This window comes from Poromitra crassiceps, assembly GCF_964638095.1.
Source record: "Poromitra crassiceps genome assembly, chromosome: 1".
NCBI lineage: Eukaryota > Metazoa > Chordata > Actinopteri > Beryciformes > Melamphaidae > Poromitra > Poromitra crassiceps.
In genome coordinates, this window is record NC_139623.1 from 89,116,330 (window position 1) to 89,136,695 (window position 20,366).

Here is a 20,366-nt window from a genome sequence, read left to right on the forward strand (position 1 = left end):
AGTCGTCTCATACACTGAGTTGCTCAGACTATAACTCAGACTATAACTGCAGCTGATCCTTAGATCAGAGATTTTGTTACTCCCAGACATTTGTGAATAACCTAAATGAAGATATATTTGTCCTATTGTTTTTGTGCCTGAATCTAATATACTGTGTGTTCGTGCGTGTGTGCGTGCGAGAATATATTGGCTTTCTGCCGCCCACGTCCTTGTTCCGACATGGTTGGAGATCTATCCTCTGCACACTAACAGCTTCCCAATTCCTTTCTTGCTCTGTCTCTGTCTTTCCCCTCCTTTCTGCACTACTTCATATGCATAGGATCTGTATCAGGTACTGTATTAAGAGGCTTTTATATTGTCAATGTCTGCTTGCATAATACTGTAATTGTTACTTTTCTTAAAGGAAAAATCCATTCTTACACACTCTTGCACTGAAAGGCATCATCGATGCATTCCAAGAGTTATTTTATGATGAAATTTACTTCGTGGGTGCACCCACTTTCCCCTCAACCTGCCTTGTATACTTCTACTTCAAAAGGTTAATTTCCTACATGTCTTGTAGCTGTATTGCGTTCTGGTCTATTGAGGCTAGTCTGTGAAGAAATCGGTCTCTCACGATGGATTTCTCCCTGTATGATTGTAGAACGCCCATGCAAAATGCTCTTTGATTCTGACAAAACACCTGACATTAGCAGCATTGTAGTTTAGATCTGTCAAAAAAAAGTGCTGCTATCAAACTCCCTTGTAGCTGTGTTGGAAATATCTCAATGTGATGTCATGTCGTAACCATTTACATTTGACCAGTTATCTGCAAAATAAGAAAAATACACCACCAAACCATGAAGGAATGCATCACCAGTAGCATGTTTTAGGGTGGATTTTCCCTTTAGCAAAATCACAATGTGCTGTGAATGAGAGTTGGGTTGTAATTGAATGGACTTCCAGTTCCCACAGCGTTTCCATTTGACTCCTCATATTGTGCCTCCTGTAGTATTGGAGGTTTTGCTATTGAGCCTCACATCCTATTTGTTTGAACCCTGTTGACCTGAGACTTTTCATGCATGTCAGCAAATGTAATGAGTTCCATCCCCCCCATCTCTCTCTCTCCTCGACCCCCCCTCCCCCCTGTCAGTCTGGTGGTGCTGGTGGCGCTCAACATGCTGCTGTTCTACAAGCTGTACTCTCTGGAGAGTGCGGCTCATACACTGGAGACGTGGCACTCCTACTCTGTGGCTGACAGGTAAACACCGTGGCACTCCTGCTCTGTGGCTGACAGGTAAACACCGTGGCACTCCTACTCTGTGGCTGAGAGGTAAACACTGTGGCACTCCTACTCTGTGGCTGAGAGGTAAACACCGTGGCACTCCTACTCTGTGGCTGAGAGGTAAACACTGTGGCACTCCTACTCTGTGGCTGACAGGTAAACACCGTGGCACTCCTACTCTGTGGCTGAGAGGTAAACACTGTGGCACTCCTACTCTGTGGCTGACAGGTAAACACCGTGGCACTCCTACTCTGTGGCTGACAGGTAAACACCGTGGCACTCCTACTCTGTGGCTGAGAGGTAAACACCGTGGCACTCCTACTCTGTGGCTGAGAGGTAAACACTGTGGCACTCCTACTCTGTGGCTGAGAGGTAAACACTGTGGCACTCCTACTCTGTGGCTGACAGGTAAACACCGTGGCACTCCTACTCTGTGGCTGAGAGGTAAACACCGTGGCACTCCTACTCTGTGGCTGACAGGTAAACACCGTGGCACTCCTACTCTGTGGCTGACAGGTAAACACCGTGGCACTCCTGCTCTGTGGCTGACAGGTAAACACTGTGGCACTCCTACTCTGTGGCTGACAGGTAAACACCGTGGCACTCCTGCTCTGTGGCTGACGGGTAAACACCGTGGCACTCCTGCTCTGTGGCTGACAGGTAAACACCGTGGCACTCCTGCTCTGTGGCTGACAGGTAAACACCGTGGCACTCCTGCTCTGTGGCTGACAGGTAAACACCGTGGCACTCCTGCTCTGTGGCTGACAGGTAAACACCGTGGCACTCCTGCTCTGTGGCTGACAGGTAAACACCGTGGCACTCCTGCTCTGTGGCTGACAGGTAAACACCGTGGCACTCCTGCTCTGTGGCTGACAGGTAAACACCGTGGCACTCCTGCTCTGTGGCTGACAGGTAAACACCAGCCTGTTTTGCTGCCGAATATAGAGCATCAATTATGGCCTTTCCTCACCCAGGGAATAGTGGTGTTGGTTAGCGCTCATCCCTCAGGCGTACAGTTAGTCTTGTTGTCAGAGTTGAAGGCTATTGCATATCAACAATTCTTGTCTTGCTGTTTGATCTGTTAAACTGTTGAGTGCACAAAATAGAGAGGGTGACAACTAGGGGTGCAACAAACAATTATTTTAATTACTGATTAATCTATAGATTATTTTTCAGATTAATCAATTATTCATCTAGCCTGTATAATCTCAAAAACAAATGAGAAATGCCCATCACAGGTTACCAGAGGCCAAAGTGCTTCTTAAAAGTGCTTACTTAGTCTGACCAGCACCCAAAAGTATTCATTTTATAATGAAATAGAGAAAACTGCCAATCTTAGCATTTGTGAGGCTTTTATTCAACAAATGTTGCTTGTTTAGAATAGAATATAATATAACTTTATTGTCCACCAGGGCTGAAATGTGTCTTTGGCTCACCAAACACAAGAAACGACAACATAAGAAATGGACAGATTGTAAGGCAGAACATATAGACAGGTTTACATTACACATTAAAAACAGTCCATGTTAATGTCTGTGGTTTAAACGTGCATTATGTAATTTTCTGCCGCTAGGGGTCTCAAACTCAAAACAATAACAGAAAACGGCGTGTCATGGCGTCGTGCAATAGTGTGGAATTATGCGAGCCGTCTTATGAGATTAGGATTCCCTCAGTGTTCATTGTTCACAAGGTTTTTAGTGGGAGCCGATACCCGCAGACGTCTCCTCCTCTCCCAAAACAAGCAGACTCTCTAATTACAACAGGTCAAAATGCTGAAAGCAACTTCACGTTAAAATCACAAATTTCCACAAATGGAATTTGCTCGAGGGCTGCAAGCCGTGCTGGTTGCTAACGTTAGCTCAGCTTGTTTCTATTGTGCTCAGTTTGTTTCAAAGCTTTGGATTCATCTGTGTTCATCGTTCACACTTCTACCGCACGCCGGATTATACTAGAGTCCCTCTTCTCCAAAACAAACTGACTCGGTAATTAAAACGGGCAAAAAACACTAAATAAAACTCACCATTTCTTTCCAATGGAGTTCAGTGGATACAAGATGTCTCTAATGTAACTAACGTGAACTAATAAGATCCAGACCTCCGGTGACTAAAATCATTCATCCAGTCAAAAGATATATAGTTAAAAGCGACCAATATCTAAAAACTGACAGTGATGTGACTTGAAAAAATAAGAAAATAGTCTAGAATTGACCGGAGAATCCAAGTGACAGCTGGTGCATCAACAAAATGCAAGTCGCTCAAACGCTCCGTGTCATTGATATAATATAATAGAATTATGGATTTTGAGCACTTTTGAAAACATTTGGGATAATGTAAGTGCATAACTAAAGAATATATATAACATAGGTCTACTCGTTTTTAGACATTTTAATGCTATAATATAATGATAATGCTAAAGCTTACATATTGCATCTTTAAATCTTGTTGGTCGCTTTGTAGAGTTACGAATGGAACTTGGGAAGGACTTCTTTAATACATTTCTAGTTGCCAGAGGGAACTATGCTATAGCACCTCTCAGAGCTCCCACAGTTTTTACTTTAAAAAATGACAAAAATGATTAATGATGATGATTATGATCTCATTCTCTCTCCTCCACTCCCCTCTCCTCCTCCATCATCTCTTCTGCTCTCCTCTTCTCCTCTTTCCTCCTCTCCAATCCTCTTTCCTCATCTCCTCTGCTCTCTCCTCCTCTCCCCTCCTCCTCACCTCCCCCTCTCGCTCTCCTCTCCTCTGGTCAGTCCTCTGCCTCAGACAGCAGGAGAGTGGGCTCAGGTCCTGCAGCTGCAGCGTCAGTTCCATCAAGCTCAGCTCAGCAAGTGGCAGCAGATCCTCCAGTCATCTGTCACGCTGCTCGACCAGGTGTGTGTGTGTGTGCGTGTGTGTGTGTGTGTGTGTGTGTGTGTGTGTGTGTGTGCGTGCGTGCATGTAGCTTGCTTATCTCTACAAAAACAAAAATCACTCAAAGTACTCATGGTGTGCTGAATGATATCACTGTTGCATAATCCAATATGCCTGACCTGTCTGTCTATAATATGCCTGACATGTCCATCTGTCTGTCTATCTTTCTGTCATTCTCTCCCTCTCTCCCAGATGAAGCAGTCATTAGAAAAGCTCCACCGGGGCATTGTGGTCCCGGAGGTGCAGCAGGACCCCCCTGATGACCCCCCCACAGAGTCCCTGACTGAGCCCTGACCCCCGCCTCACCTCAGCGCGCCTCACAGCCTGTCAGTGTGTGGAGGGGGGCGGGGCCTCACAGCCTACACTGGAACACCCTGTCAGTGTGTGGAGGGGGGCGGGGCCTCACAGCCTACACTGGAACACCCTGTCAGTGTGTGGAGGGGGGCGGGGCCTCACAGCCTGGTCTTGCTCCTTCCCTCATCTTCACATGTAAAAAAAACAAATGGGGAGTGGGACGTGCTGGAACTACGTTACCCATAACTCTCCTGGCCTGAGAGACTTGAAACAATGATTTTCACCCTCGGCCCACAACCAATAACAGCTTTTGGGAACTGTTTGCGCTATTCAGACTGGAAGCTATCAGGACCACAGCAATAATACGACCACAGCAGCGAGCCATCCACGTGTACTGTACAGAAACGGCCACAGGAGGGCCGATTTGAACCATTCGCCCTACAGCTGCCTACAAGCAAATTCACCCCTAACACAGGATCCAGGACACACTTCAGAACGGCCAGCTGCATTTCAGAACAACTTGAACTCATGTGTGCTACTCAGACATTTCAGAACCACTTGAACTCAATGTGTACTACTCAGACGTTTCCAAATCTTCCATTTAAAAAAGAGCATTTCACAGACCATCATGGATTACATTTCCTCTTCAGCCCGCAACATTTCATACATTTGTATACGGTCAGCGGGACGGGCACAGCAATTATGGAAAGTGGAGAATGTTCCTCCTAGTCCTGGGATTGGTAGATACCTTTGCCTCCAATTAATGCCTGCTGATTGGGGGAGGGGGGGGGATGGATTATCAGGGTTTTGTTATTCCATCTGAGACTCTTGATTCCCCGTCAAAAGGCTGCCCGTCCTGCGGAGAGTTTTTTCTAGATGTGAATTTTTACATCTGGGAAAACAAAATCCAAACATACTCCCCCTCCTCCCCCGTCCTGGTTGGGTTTATCTTTTCAAAGTCAGCGCATGGACTGGGTCGTTTGTCAGGACAGCGAGCTGCGTGTGACTGTTGCCCTGGACCATTGCAGTATTTATTACCAATGACTGATGTTTTTCTCCATAAGGTTCAAACGTCCTGTCATGCTCTGAAGAAGGCGTTTCGTGGATATTTTTTGTGCTCTGTTTTTGCTGTACCAGCACGGACCAAGAAAAGAGCCACATGTGGTCACATACTGGTCATAGCAATAATGACAATAGTGATTCTAGTACTTTTTGAATGTTTCAAACAAAGTAGTATATAATAATAATAATAACGAATTGTGCGTGAATGTGTGCAGGGGCAGTCAAAAGACAAGCAGAGACGATTGGGAGTTTGACTTGACAGATGTGCGTGTGTCCGTTAGGAGTTCTCAGTGTTACATTTCATATTCTGATTCTTTTGAGTTTGGTCGCTCACTCTTATGCTAGAGTCAGACTTGAACTGTTCAGGGTTACTGTGTTGTAGACTTGACCAGCTAGAAATGTTACGTGCAAGAAGAGCTACTTCATAGTCCAAATGGGCTGGACTTTTCAAAACGCAAAAAAAGAGAGAAAAGGACCAACTAGAACTTTGTAGGCCCAGATGAAGAAAAAAAGGGAAACTATTTTGCAGTATTGTTTTTTTGTGTGTATTTCTTACATTAAGTCAACCCCCGCCCCTCCCCTTATCTTTTTATTGACTTCATTTTCTATGTTCGTTGTTTTGTAGTCTGCACCTCCCTGTCTTGTCTGTATGTCGTTTGTTTTCTGCCTGTCCTCTCACTCATGTCCTCTCTCTGTCCTTCACATCTGACACTCAAAGCTGGCTCCTCCTCTTGTCTCTTCTCTGTGTGCTCCCCCCCCCCCCCCCCCTTGCACTGAAGATATGGGCTATGGAAGCGTGTGGGCCCTGCTGTGCATGGCCATTTGTGGATAAAGACAGGATGTAATATTTATTAAGGGGGGCGGGAGAAGTACTGTAAAGATTTGATTGTACACAATGCCATGGAGAGAAATGAAAAGACCTCAAATATGCAACAACGCCTCGCTCGTCTTTTGAGTCTTGTGTGTGGCTGTGGATGCAAGAACTGCTGTTTGTACGTATGTGCGGGGTAGAGGTGCAATGATTTATCAATTAGTTGTCAACTATTTTGATAATCGCTAAAGAAAAAAGTCTAAATGATCTGATTCCAGCTTCTTCAATTTGAATATTTTCTGGTTTCTTTACTCCTCCATGACAGTAAACTGAAGGTCTTTTGGTTGTGGACAAAACAACACATTTTGAGGTTGTCATCTTGGGCTTTGGGAAACACTGATCGACATTTTTTCACAATTAGACCAACCAACTAATCGATTAATCAAGAAAATTAAAATAATCCTTTGTTGCAGACCTAGTGTGGGGTCAAAACTTAAAACGTTTAATTCTCAACAGTTCCTTATCAGCATTATAATGTGCGTATTAAGTTACAGTCAGTGAAAATCAATCTTTCCAACATCTAATCTCAATGGGGTTTGTTCCAGTCAACTGATGTGTCCATTTCTTCCTCATGTAACTGAAATGTTTCTTTGTTTTTTCTTTTTTAGATATGGCAAAAAGTGATGAAGTGAAAAGCTCTTCCTCGATTAGATCAGTAGATCCGTCACTAAACACTTAAGCAAGTTGAATTGGCAGTACTGAACTCTACCAAATACCAGTGTTTTTCTAAACACGTGTTAGTTGGAGAAGTTGGGGTTTGTTTTAACCAGACAGGGCTGCAAGGGGGTGGTGTGGGGACTTTTGAAAAATGTTGGCTGGTTGGGGGGGGGGGGGAGACTATCTCTTTCTTTTGAAAGAGATAGGCTACCTGTGAATGGGATGCTTGTCAAAGTGGATGTAAATTTATGATCATATTCATCCAGACAGTGACATGGAGATTTACAATGGTGAGCAAAAAAAAAAAAAATGGGGAACCTGCCCCTCTCTACCCCCCCCCCCCCCCCCATTAAATCCGCCCATGGCACCCCTGCACTCATGACTATTAGTTGAATCCTCATTTTGTTGATCTGAGGATTTAATCTAATTCTGCTGCAAGGTAAGGCACTCTGGGTAAGAGCCTCCTCACCTGAGGTTATAGCTTTCATGACTATATTGATGGTGCTGATTTAGTTACCCCACCCATCCAGTGTTAAAACGAAAGTTAAAACAAACTATTTTATCCTTTTTGAGCCGGGTCCAGTTGTAACCCTCCTTTGGAAAGCCTTGTGTTTTATTGTGGGGCAAATTTGTCTTTAAAAAATGTTATATTGGTCTTAATGGATGAGTGAATTGGTGTTTTCAAAGCTGAACAAGAGATGTTCATCCAGATGGGGGAGTCAGATTTGAGACTTGACTTTGACTTGTACTTTAATGACTTGAAAAGGTTTCTAAACTCTTGACAAAAGCTCTTGTGTTTGTGTAAATAACTGATTAGTTTCACCTCATCTAGATTTATATTGTTTTCTGAATTGGAATCATTGAATTTATTGAAAATGTAAACTGATTCTAGAAATTAAACTCATGACGCTCTTACACTCTTATCAAGATTTTATCCAATTGCATTGAAACACCTAGGCTAGATATTTTTTGTGTTCTCTTAGATAAATTATTACATTGGTAGCCTACTGGATTCGGACTTGGTGTTTTACGACTTGACATTAATGACATGACCTTGACTTTGTAATCTACATTTAGTCTTAGGAGTCAAGCAAAGTTGAGTTGGTCACACCTCTGGAAAGTACCCACACCAAACTGAAAATCCAAATATACTGCAGTGTTTTGACCAGCACTTTTATCAGGGAGTCCTTTCGAATTCATTTTTTCACAAACAATACCAGCTACACACAAGATCAAAGCAAGTCAAGTTTGAATTTATTCATTGGCAAGCAACATTTCCACACCTACTAATATAATAATAACTAATATAATAACTAATAGTGAAAACTGAGGTACTGGAGGTACGGGGAGAGCGTGGCTTTCAGTTTACTGGTTAGTTCATTAGAGCAGGAGAAGGTGTCATAACCAAGAATACCCAATAGTAAATAATACTAATAACTTGTCTGTATGGGCAAGGAAGGAGACATCACCTTTTTCTTTTTTGGTGGGCAAAAAAAAGGTTGTTTGCATCCCATTAGACATTCTGTACTTAAACCAAAAACATTCATTCTAATTTCAGCCTTTTCTTATTCCGCATCAGTTAGCATGCAATCATATTGTGTTATCTACTTGTGTGTGTTCTCTTCTCAGGATCAAACCCACTATTGGTACAAAAAAAGAACAGTATGCATGCAGGACGACAGTGTTTGGCTGCCATCTAGTGTTAGCTAATAGGAACTGGCTGCCAGAAAAGAGTGGCAGGTACTGTAAAGCTAGTTTACTGCATCCTGCTTCTACTCTTCACATTCTGGTTCCCATAGGCTTTACTCTCAGAGGCACAGCGGACCGCTTGTGTGGTACATTTGCCCACGGCAGTTCGATAATAGCATTTATCAAGCCCTTAGTTTCTATAAAGACACCACGGCTTGTGTGAAATGACACATCTTATGACATCAGTAAGGTTTCCACTGTAGACAAAATCATATATATATATATATATACTGTAAATATATACATGATTTCAAAATGGCACACATCAGTGATCTGAGCGTCAATATTAGCACAAAATATCAACTATTGTCAGCCCTTCTGAATCGGTCGAACCCTGTCGCAAGACAAAAGCACACTGTGTGTGTGTGTGTGTGCGCTCGCGTGTGTGTGTGTGTGTGTGATGAAACATGAGGAAACTCCAATGCTAAACTGTTGAAAACATGACAGTGACAGAACATCAGAAGCATGTTGTCAGTAGTTTCAATGGGTTGTTAAGCATGCAAATAGTGAATATACAATGTACTGTAGATACTGTACTCTATAAGTGTTCATAATGAAGATTATCTTTGCATAATTACACACCTATTTAAACATATACACTCTCTCACTCTCTCTCTCTCTCTCTCTCTCTCTCTCTCTCTCTCTCTCTCTCTCTCGTTGAGCCACAACCTGATGCGCTGTACTTCAGAGTGGAAAATGGTTAAGTCCTTTCCATCCTTTACAGAAGGTCTTTATAAAACCTTTGAGAAGAAGTTCCTCTTCTTCACTGTCGTAGTTTCCCAGCATTGAGAGTGGATGGTGGCCGGTGAGCAACGGTGAGGGGAGAAAGATGTGTGACTCCTCTCAGGGAAGCCTCTTAAACGAGTCCTTCCTTGGTCTGAAAGAAAATACAAAAAAATATATATAACTGTGCGGGAAAATGAACAGGAAAAAGTGATAACAGTAAAAGCAATGAGAATAAAACAAACAAATAATATGAGCCTTCAGTCTTGTATCAATGGAGTAAATGTCAAGACTTTGCAACAAGAAAAAAGAAAGATTGAACAGAGGAAAGCACACAAAAAATAGAAACTGAATTGACAAAAAGACTTCAGTGAGAATCCAGACCTACCAGTGCTATTCTGCTACTTGCACATCTGCACAATTATCTTTACTCTCCGATGCTACAGCTAAATACTCCGCCCTGAGGGAGGGAGGAGTAGGACAGGTAGACAGGAGAGGAAAGAGAAGCAGACCAAGAAATCAGTTCAGTGAGAGCAACAGGGAAATGTGTGTTACTGTTACGTACTTTGAGCAGAGTGGATTGAAACAGCCCAATTAGTCCAAGAGGACATTTGGAGGAGAAGAAGCAGGCTGTGTATGTGCATCTATGTGTCTGTGTGCTTTTGTGTATAATAATGTTTATGATTGTGCCTGGGTGAAGGTGTGTGTGTGTGTGTGTGTGTGTGTGTGTGTGTGTGTGTGTGTGTGTGTGTGTGTGTCTGTGTGTGTGTGCGCGTGTGCGCGTGTGCGTGCGTGTGTGCATATGTTTGTTTGTGTGTTGTTAGGTGCCACTTACGCGCTCTCTCTCAAGGCTTCCTCACCCTGCGCTGCGATCTTCCTGTAGCAGTAAATCATCTCAACCACCAACCAGACCTGCAGGCCGATGATGGAGACGTACATCATCACCTCCGACAAGATGGATGACATTCCCCTGGTGACTAGAGAGAGAGAGAGAGAGAAAGAGAGAAGGTGTTTGTCTGTGTATCGGGTAGGAAAGGGGGCTGGATTTGATTTGTACGATGAAAAGGCTGAAGGCCACTCGGGTCATACATTTTAAGACCGTGTGTCATATTTCATGACCGATTGACCGCCTCTGATCGATCGTCCACAAGGATTCAGTGTTCTGCTGCCAGTGTTCTGCTGGTTCAAGGCATAGACTGTATAGAAAATGGACGTGGCGACCGTGATGTCACCCATTGGTTCACGTTTTGAACCCTCAATGTTTGGTATTTCGACTTGCCAGAAGTGACCATTATGTGAACGAGAGTGTGGAGCCACCTGTCACTCAAAGCGGCCACACCCTTAATTATGCCCTTAATAAAAATATAAATGGTGTAAGGAAGATCTGACAGGACTTTCTGCTTGTAATCCAGAGATCCGGCTCAAAGGACCATTTTCTAAGGAAGAGATGTAGATGATCCGGCTCAAAGGATCATTTTCTAAGGAAGAGATGTAGATGATCCGGCTCAAAGGACCATTTTGTGGCGAAGAGCTCTTTGGTTGTTGGACAAAACTCCTGACTCGTAGTTATTAACATGCATTGTCCCCAGGCTGCCTTTCACAGCAGGGTCATTCAGACCCCACCGATTCCAAAATCCCTTCTCAGAGTGAGAAGTGCCCTCATCATGGAACCCTGACAGACCAGGTGCCCTAGGCGCTGCATACGGGGGCGTGATCTGCGGGTGCACTGAAGTATCTATGAACATACGTGCTGGAACCATGTCCGGATAGAATGGAACTTCTGACAGGAACATCTCAGGAACTTCTGCAGGAACTGTCCTAGACTAGACACATGTCACGTGCCTCCACTTATAGCTGTCCATTTCTAACATCTATGACATCACCGAGGACGTAATCAGTGCAGTGGTACCTATGACATCACTCCTAATGTCGTGAGCAATTATGACATCACCAATGATGTCATCAGCAATTATGATATCATTCTTAACACCATAATCGCCGATGATGGCATCATCACTGGCATCGTGTTCGTGGCTTGTCCTGTGGCTTCCAATTGTGATGTCATACATCACTGATGACTGATTATGTCACTATTCGCGGTAGCTCCAGGGAACCGGTCAGCCTTGATTGGCCCTGGATTGGGCCTTTTGGCGCCCGCCCTGCCGCAAATAAGCACCTGCCACGGGGGAACCTTTCTAACAATGGGTGAGTTATATAAAAATTCACACCCGTACAGTTGTCACGAACAGGGAAAATACCTATAGAGACCAAAACCACTTAGTGTACCAGGCTGTAAACATGCTTATTTCTGCTGTAAAGTTGGACATTTTAACAGAGGTATATGGGGATTGACTCGCTGACAGTATGAAGTGGCCATTCAAGGGACAGCAGTTTTTGACACTTCCGCATTGGCTTCATTTTTAATCACTGGAGGTTGCTGCTTGGTTCACGGTTGCCGCTCACGCCAGAGCTCGGCAGTGGAAAAACAGCTGCAGGTCCACCTGCTTGCTACATGCTGAATATTCAGAGGCCTGAGCATCGAGCCCTGGGGGACGCCTCTGTGCTGACTTACACACTTATATGCCAGCTGTAAGAACAAACTACTGAGCGACCCTGACTAAATGAGTTTGACACGTAAATCAATACTAAAGACATTTTATTTGGACAGTCCAATATTGATACTCAACTTTTCCAACATTGCATCCTTACTTTAACTTTTATACAGGGAACTTTATTGGCTAGGCATAGCTCAGTTTTAGACCAAGCAATAAATACATTATTACATAATTTAAACAATGCATAACCAGCTGTAAATGTTGATGTTACTAAACTTTCACTTCTACACAATGTAGCCTCATTTTAGCTAGACATCTAAAACCATTTAAACGTAAAATGTAAAATGATTATCAAGTGACTATAACGTGTCAATACAAAGCATGTTGAGCTTCAGCAGCAAAAACCCTGGAATGCCTCGTATCCACTCAACTTCAAACCCACCTGCCCTCCAAAAACCTCCCTGAACCCCTCCAGTCTGGTTTCCGCCCACTCCACTCCACAGCACAGAGACTGCACTCCTCAAAGTCTTCAACAACCTCCTTACCTCTGCCGACACTGGATGCTTGAACATTCTCATCCTCCTCGACCTGAGTGCAACCCTCAATACCGTGAGCCATAGCATCTTGCTTTCCCATCTCAAAGATCTCAGTATCAAAGGCACCACACTCAGCTGGTTTCAGTCTTACCTCTCCAACCGTTCCCATTTCATTTCCCTCCACAATCACTCATCTGTCCCCTCCACAGTCACACAAGGTGTCCCCCAAGGTTCTGTGCTCAGCCCATTCATTCCTCTTCATCATCTACAGTGATCCTCACTATTTCTTCGATGAGAGCCGCACTGGCAGGACGAAGTCAATAGGAGAGCCACTTTTACCGCAAAACACCAAAAGCCACCCCAACCAAGCACATCTGCCTACCATTTTTTTGTGTTTTATTGTTTGCCACACACACACACACACACACACACACATATATATATATATATATATATATATATATACCAGTGTTTCCCCTAGAAAATCTTTCAGGCCTGGAGGGATTTCGAAATGTACCCCGACCGCAACGGTGGGGGCCGTCGCTGGCGACGCTAAAGTTTTAGCTAACCTGTTCGCATCTATGTTCGCAATGGCATCCCAAGTATCATCATACTATTATGGGATGCGATGCGAACAGTTGTATTATGGGATGTGCGTTTCCTAGGCAACGACACACGTTGACACGTTTTGGAACAGCGCTGCACGCTGGCACAATACTCCTAAAAGCAAAATGCTTATTGTTTTGAATGATTTGGCACCTTCTATTACTGTCAACACCAGTATTGTTGTATTGTAATAATATGCCATAAAGATTTATTGAAATTTTGGGGAGAGCAGGGGGGGGGGGAATCTAAAAAAAAAAAAAAAAAAAAATGTTTGCAATTTCTTAGAGCCGCCAACTAAAGCTTCGAGAGCCGCCAGCGTCTCACGAGCCGCGCAATGAGGAACTAGGATCTACACCCTCCCCCTTGGTCAGATCTTCCGTCATTTCAACCTCAACTTCCACTGCTATGCCGATGACACCCAGATCTACGTCAGCACCAAATCCCCCCTGCCTGTCTGCAATAAAAGCCTGGATGCAACACAACTTCCTACAACTCAACAGTGACAAAACCGAACTACTACCTTTAAGGAGGGAGTCAATGTCCTAGCTTAATCAGCGGGCAGAGCATTGGGCACTGAAATGAACAAAGTTAAACATTGTGGTAACCTGGGTTTTCATACATACACACAACACAACTGTATAACTCATGCATCTGTCCTGTGTCAGATTATGCTTCTGGTGTTTGGGGTTTCCGTGATCATCCAAGCTGTAACACTGTGCATCAAAGAGCCATCCGCTATTTTCTAGGAGTTCATAAACTCACTCCAGTCCTGGTCATTAGTGGTGATATGGGATGGGAACCCCAAGCATCAGACACAAAGGTCAAATACTGCGACTCTGGAATAGATTGGTGAGAATGTCTGATCAGAGACTCACTACAAATATATTTAATTGGAACATAGCCCATGGATACCCCTGGGCAAATGAAATGGTTACTGAGAGTCTATGAGTAGTATCTTTATTTTGTAAAAAGAAAAATGGTCTGTCGACTTATGGCATAAACACCAGCCTCATCAATACTCCAACTGGTCCAGAACGCAGCTGCCCGACTTCTCACTGTCACCAAATCCTGGCACCACATCACCCCAGTCCTAAAACAACTCCACTGGCTTTGGATCAAATGCTAAATCCTGGTCATCACATACAAAGCCCTTCACCAACTGCCCCCCCCCCCCCCCCCCCCCCCTCCCATATCTCACCGACCTCCTCTCCCCCTATACCAACCCTCCTGGTCCCTCAGAACCACCTCAGCCGGACTTCTTTCCACCCCAAGTCCAACCTCCGCAGTTTCGGTGACAGAGCCTTCTCCAGGGCAGCTCCCAGGCTCTGGAACTCCTTCCCCCCTGACATCAGAGCATCAGAGTCCCTCAAAATGTTTCAATCACGCCTCAAGACCCATCTCTTCTCCTCCGCTTTCTCTTAAGTCTCCCCCACCTTTCCCTGTGTGTCTGTGTCATGCTTGTCCATTGTCTGTAGCGCTATTGTCTATGCCTTAGTGTTTATTGTAAAGAGTCTTTGAGTCCTTGAAATAAGTCCCATCATGTATTATTATTATTATTATTATTATTATTATTATTATTATTATTATTAGTAGTAGTAGTAGTAGGTTGGAAAGTAGCTATAGATCAGTGCCTGGGTTAGAGTTAAAGGGATACACCAACATTTTGGGAGTTTAAGCCATTTGTCATATTGTCTTGTCGATATCAAAACTATTTTCAATCTGCCCTACAAAGAGTGCTACAGCCATCGCTGCTACTTAGCTGCTTACTCCTGTTCAGTCTCCCAAAATAATCTAGGCAAACAATGGTTATACTCTGTGGCAAACGACGGTTATACTCTGTTAGTTCGGTTACTCTTTGCCATGTTTGGAAAGTTGTTTCCGGCTATCTATTTACCTTCGAAAATGACTGTTTCTCCACATTTTGGATTACTATTTCATCATGTGGTGAGTACACGAGTCACAACATGTACATAGAGCTTTTTGGCGCTGTTGGAATGTGTGTTTTTGGTAACTTGAACGGGGGTGTTGGGCTGCGAATCTAACTAACTGGCGGCTGTGCCTCATAGTGTACTGCACGGAGAGTGGCGGTAAAGGCATTGTTTATCTTGTTTATATATGGGCAATATGGCAAATAGGCGAACCTCTCAAAAAGTTGGCCTACCCCTTTAATATTAGAAATAAGATTAGGTTATGGTTAAAAATGGGGTTAGGGATTTTTATGGTTACATTATAGTCTGTGGAGATGCAGCAAATAGACAAGTGACACTTTGCCGAACATCTACTTTTTGTCACCTGGTAGTTTGAGTGTCAACATTGGACTGTCCAAATACAGTGCTGTCCTAAAGGTCATTCAAATGTCAGGGGAGTCTCTCTCCTCCATCGCGGTGGCTCATGCCACTGGAAGGGTTGGCGTGCAGAATGTATGTCGGCTGTGAAAGCAGGTGTGACAGACAAACATCCATCGACAGCCGGGCGCGTCAACACGTCCCATGATAAACACCCGCGCTTTGTTGTGGACACGCCTCTTTGTTTGCCTGTCATAACCTTGTCCTTGGTTTTGATGTTTCTATATATAACATGTCTGTATGGTTGAGCGGGGGATCCTAAAGAAGCGACCGGTGCAAATATTTGCTTTATCACAAAATATTATATTTTCTTTTACAACACGTTGTAACTTTAAGTTGTTATACATGTGTTACTGTTAGCTATTATGACAAAAACAAAAATTACACATTTGGGCAAAGCAAATATTCCTACAAACAGTTGACCTCTTGGAGATCTATGGTCTATCTTTGGCTCTGGAGGTTTAAGAAGAAAACAAAATCTGATGAATCATCGCAGCTCAACAAAAACGAAAAGCAAAATTTCAGCTCCACTTCGTAAACAAGTAAGGAGGAAAATTGAATAAAATGCACAATCCATTTTGAGTTTGATGATACCTGAAGGCCGCTGGTTTTGTAATTTAAGTTCCTTTCTTTCTTACTGGTTCAACAAGTGTGGCTGAATTCTTCCTTTTGTTTGGTCTGGGACTTTTCACAAGACACATAACATAATTAGTTACTGTGTATATGAGAACACTGTCCTCACCTCTTATAAGAAAAATCCTCCCTCAGATACTGTTACACTTATCAGTTTGTGAGTATGTTAATTAGTGATGTAGCATTGTTATTTACTTACTTCTGTTGGTGATTAACTATATGTTTCACAGAATGCCTTACACCCCTTCCTTAATGTCTTGTGGCTGCAATGTATTCTGGTCTATTGAGGCTACTCAGTGGAGAAATGTGTTCTCTCTGCCTCTTCTATGATGAATTTCTCCTTGTATGACTGTTGAACGTCAGTGCAAAATGGCGGCTCTAAAAAGAAGCCCTCACTCTTTAATTCTGATGGACTGACACCTTGAAGTGGGGTGGGCGGTGGGGACAAACAAACAAACAAACAAACAAAACACCAAAGTACATCACCAATGATTGTTTTATTAACAGTGATTAAGTGTATATAAAACGATTTCAGTGAGTGAGTGAAATTAGTGTGTGAATGCGTGCAAACTGTTGTTGCGTTGGGTAGTGGCAGGAGGGAAGGGTCGCGAACCCCAGCCTAAAGTTTTTTGGGGGTCACGGCTCAAAAAGGTTGAGAATCACTAATATATTGTACAGTCGTCTTCCCAAAATGTATTTTACACTTCTTTTCAATAATTCTTCTTTTTGTTTCCCTCCCCTGCCCAAACACTGAGCCCCCCGCCCCTCTCTCCTTACTTCGTGGCACCACGGTGAAGGTGATGTTCTTGGTGGTGATGGTTGTATACTCATAGTTGGTGTAAGTGAGTTGGCGGGTGAAGATGCATCTGTAGATTCCTGTGTCATTGTAAGTCGCATTCAGGAGGTAGATGGAGCCGTCCTGCAGGTCTGTGGTCCTCTTGCTGCCGTTCCAGTGCAGACGGTCACCAAAACGCCAGTCTATGACCTCGCCCATCTGGTTTTCATAGCCCATCTGGTTTTCATAGCTGTATATCTGGCAAAGAATTATGGGATTTGTTAAATGAGAAATAGAGACTGCAATACAAGGGTTTGGATGCATGTGTACTGATTAAGTATTTGACCTATTCTGTACTTAATGTAATAAACAATATGATTACTTTGAAAACCCAAGACTATGAAGGTGAAACACTGCAACCATTTTGTATACAATAATCTGAACGGTTCATAATCCCATAGCCGCAATGTCAAAAATGAGGTTAAAGTAGGCCTAATCCAGATTTTCCTTGGTGGTTAAATTCCAACCAGCTTTGTATCATTACAATGGGTTAGGGTTAGGGTTAGTTCGGTAGTATATGCAAATTAACAATGTCTAGCTTCCCTCCATAGCCTGTGCTGAGAGCTCCCAGTTCATTCACAACATTTATTTATTTATTTATTTATTTATGTATTTATGTATTTATTTATTTATTTATTTATTTATTTATTTATTTATTTATTTATTGTATGCACGCATCCTTGGATAATAACACCGAGAGCTTTTAATATATCAGTTGGTGGGGTGGAGTTTCTGCAGGCAGATGAATGGGGCTCTTCTCGGTGCAGGAAACATGGAGTGAAGGTAAACATTGTTCATCTGCATATACTGTACTACCCACATTGTAATGATACAAAGCTGGTTGAAGATTGGCAAAGTCCTCCTTTAATGTTATTTTGTCTCAGTGATTACATTTAAAGTTGTTTCCATTTTCAAAAATCCATTCAGTCAGACTGTTCTGCCCATGAACACTTATGGCTCTATCGTCACAAAGGCGGTAATTTTGCATCAGCGCCTGTTTTGAGCGAGAATAGCGCCATGCGCAGCGCTAATTGTGGGCGTGTTGCGCTCTGCGTCAACTCGGTTCAAACCTCCATATAGGCGTGTTTAAGCACAAAATGATTCACAGGTGTGATCATGTCCACCCCACTTAAAAGCCACAGCGTCACGTCTGTGACAGCAGCTTCCTCCTCGCTGAGTGGGCAAGCAGAGGGACAGAGTGAGAGAGAGAAAGAGAGAGAAAAGAGAGATGTGGAGAGCGAGAGAGGGGGGGAGAGAGAGAGGGGGGAGAGAACGAGAGAGGGGAGAGAGAGAGGGAGAGAATTAGTCTCTTAGAACAGACGAGTTGGCTTCCGCAATTTTCAAATGCTTCCGCCATACCGTCTGTACTTCGTGGGGGAGAATCATGCACCAACCGGAATGGGAAGCAGAAAGGCGGGTCTTCCGCTCATTAGTCCAATCAGAATCCAATATGCCGCATTCGCGTGTCGTGATTGGTCGGATTCCGTAGAACTTCCTTCCAGTCTGAAGGTTTTTTTCCCAACTTCCTTGTGCGTGTTCTGGGGGTGTAACGTACAGACTGTATATAGCTGCATTCGCCGGATGTAGATGAGACAGTCTGTTTTAAGAGACTAGGAGAGAATTGGAGGATGAACAAGTTCGGATTCAATATAGATAAGCCATTAGAAACTAATACAAAATGGTGATAACGAAAATTGGTGCTGATGGAACGATATTCCATTTGAAACACATCAAAGGGCTGCCGCGCAGTTACGCAGTGGATATCCCCATGGTGTTATATGTCCCGAAGCGTGCGCTTACTGTAATTAGACGTTTTGTTCATATAGGCTATAACATACGCATGTAAAAATATTTGTTTCTTGAATAGGGTAGGGATGTGTGAGAATTTAATTCTAGCCTCAATAGCCTATATCAGAATTGTCCACTCGGGTTAAGCTATTGACTGCAGTCACGCCATCTGCGCTGTGGAGAAGTGTTGTCTTGCATGCGTGCAAATGCAGAGAAAGAGGTTACTGTATACTGGCCGGCACAACTTTCTCAAAAGTAATCTACTGTTATACACCATAGACCTGTATGGTCGGGAATTATGGAGTGCAGAATACTGGTGCGCTCACAGGCGCAGTGGGGTTTTGGGGTTTTTACGGCTAAGAGCTGTTTAAGACCTGCTATTAGGTGGTCTTAAAATTGCGTGCACGCAAGGACTTTGCGGCCAGCTTTTTGCACGGACATGCCTGGTTTGGCATGGGCGATGCCCAATCCTGTTTACGCTCAGAACCTGGTGATGGTATCTTCGCCAGAGTGCAAAATGACACTTGCGGGATGCAGACGATAGCATAAGAGGCGCGCAAAGGCCAGTATTTTGCACGGACACGCCTGGGCCACACCTGTGTCTGCACTTAGATTCCGGGGCAAAACTGGATGGTGGAGGCAGACGATAGCATAAGACGCAGGGAAGATAGCATAAGAGGTGCGCAAAACTGGTGTGCAAACGATAGCGCCTGTACGACGATATGGCCCTTGGTCTTCAAATTCATAAACCACATTTATTTGCAAAACATCATGAAGAACATTATTATCATCCTCATTTTTGAAAAACAAAATTATAAAAACGGATATATGGTACCTTTAAAACTGAAACAACGTATGTCTGTTTCTCTCTCAGTCTTCTAATAGAGCACAACTGCCATGAAAAGGAACCACACACATCAAACACAATCCTTTGGTCCAAACTATCACTTATATTAAATATTCCTAATCTCTCATTACATAAACATTAATTATCCATTAAAAATAACATAGCCATACTGTATCTAAAAAAAGAAGAAGAAAAAAGTAAGGGTTAGTATCATGGGTTTTTAGTGTATTTATTCATGCGTTGATTCATGGAGATACTAGAAATTAAGGGATTTTTTTATTGCTTTTGCTCATGGTTTACAGGGTTATTAATGAATTATGAATGGAAAGTGCCTGTCTCCCTGAAGTTTACATTAGGCTATACTGTATTAGGCTACAAAGTAAGGCTAAAAAATGACTGAAGTTTACATTAGGCTATTACAAAGTAAGGGCTCAAAAAAATAAAGGGGGTTTAAGGGGGTTTCGATGATGTCTCCTCCAACTCCCTTAACACATTTTAAGGGGATTTTGCATGAATTAATGGGTGAATTGATGTAAATGTACGATTGTTTTAAAGGCATTATTTGTAAGATTTTCCCCACGCTGGAGCTGTAACATCAAAACGTAAGTCTGCCATCTACACTATGCAACCTCAGACACTTGTCTGCCATCAAGACATGCATAGTGAGCCCAGCTAGCGGGGTAAAT

At 43.3% G+C, this 20,366-nt stretch overlaps 2 protein-coding genes across 3 annotated transcripts in view; one reads left to right on the forward strand and one right to left on the reverse strand.

Moving 5' to 3' along the window:
- gramd1a (GRAM domain containing 1A) overlaps positions 1-4,548 on the forward strand; it is a gene marked incomplete at its 5' end in the record, with an annotated part of 67,121 nt that extends 62,573 nt beyond the window's left edge. For both annotated transcript variants that reach the window (XM_083643834.1, XM_083643833.1), the window contains 3 exons: positions 1,133-1,240; positions 4,020-4,140; positions 4,372-4,548. In XM_083643834.1, the coding sequence (XP_083499960.1) occupies positions 1,133-1,240; positions 4,020-4,140; positions 4,372-4,473 (331 nt within the window). In that variant the 3' untranslated portion in view covers positions 4,474-4,548. The remainder of the gene's footprint in view (positions 1-1,132; positions 1,241-4,019; positions 4,141-4,371) is intronic.
- A 5,380-nt stretch (positions 4,549-9,928) lies between these two features.
- The window catches only part of scn1ba (sodium channel, voltage-gated, type I, beta a), a gene marked incomplete at both ends in the record, with an annotated part of 30,181 nt that continues 19,743 nt past the window's right edge, over positions 9,929-20,366 (reverse strand). Inside the window, 3 exons of the mRNA XM_083660840.1 lie at positions 9,929-9,995; positions 10,371-10,512; positions 16,988-17,243. Coding sequence (XP_083516966.1) covers positions 9,929-9,995; positions 10,371-10,512; positions 16,988-17,243 — 465 coding nt within the window. The remainder of the gene's footprint in view (positions 9,996-10,370; positions 10,513-16,987; positions 17,244-20,366) is intronic.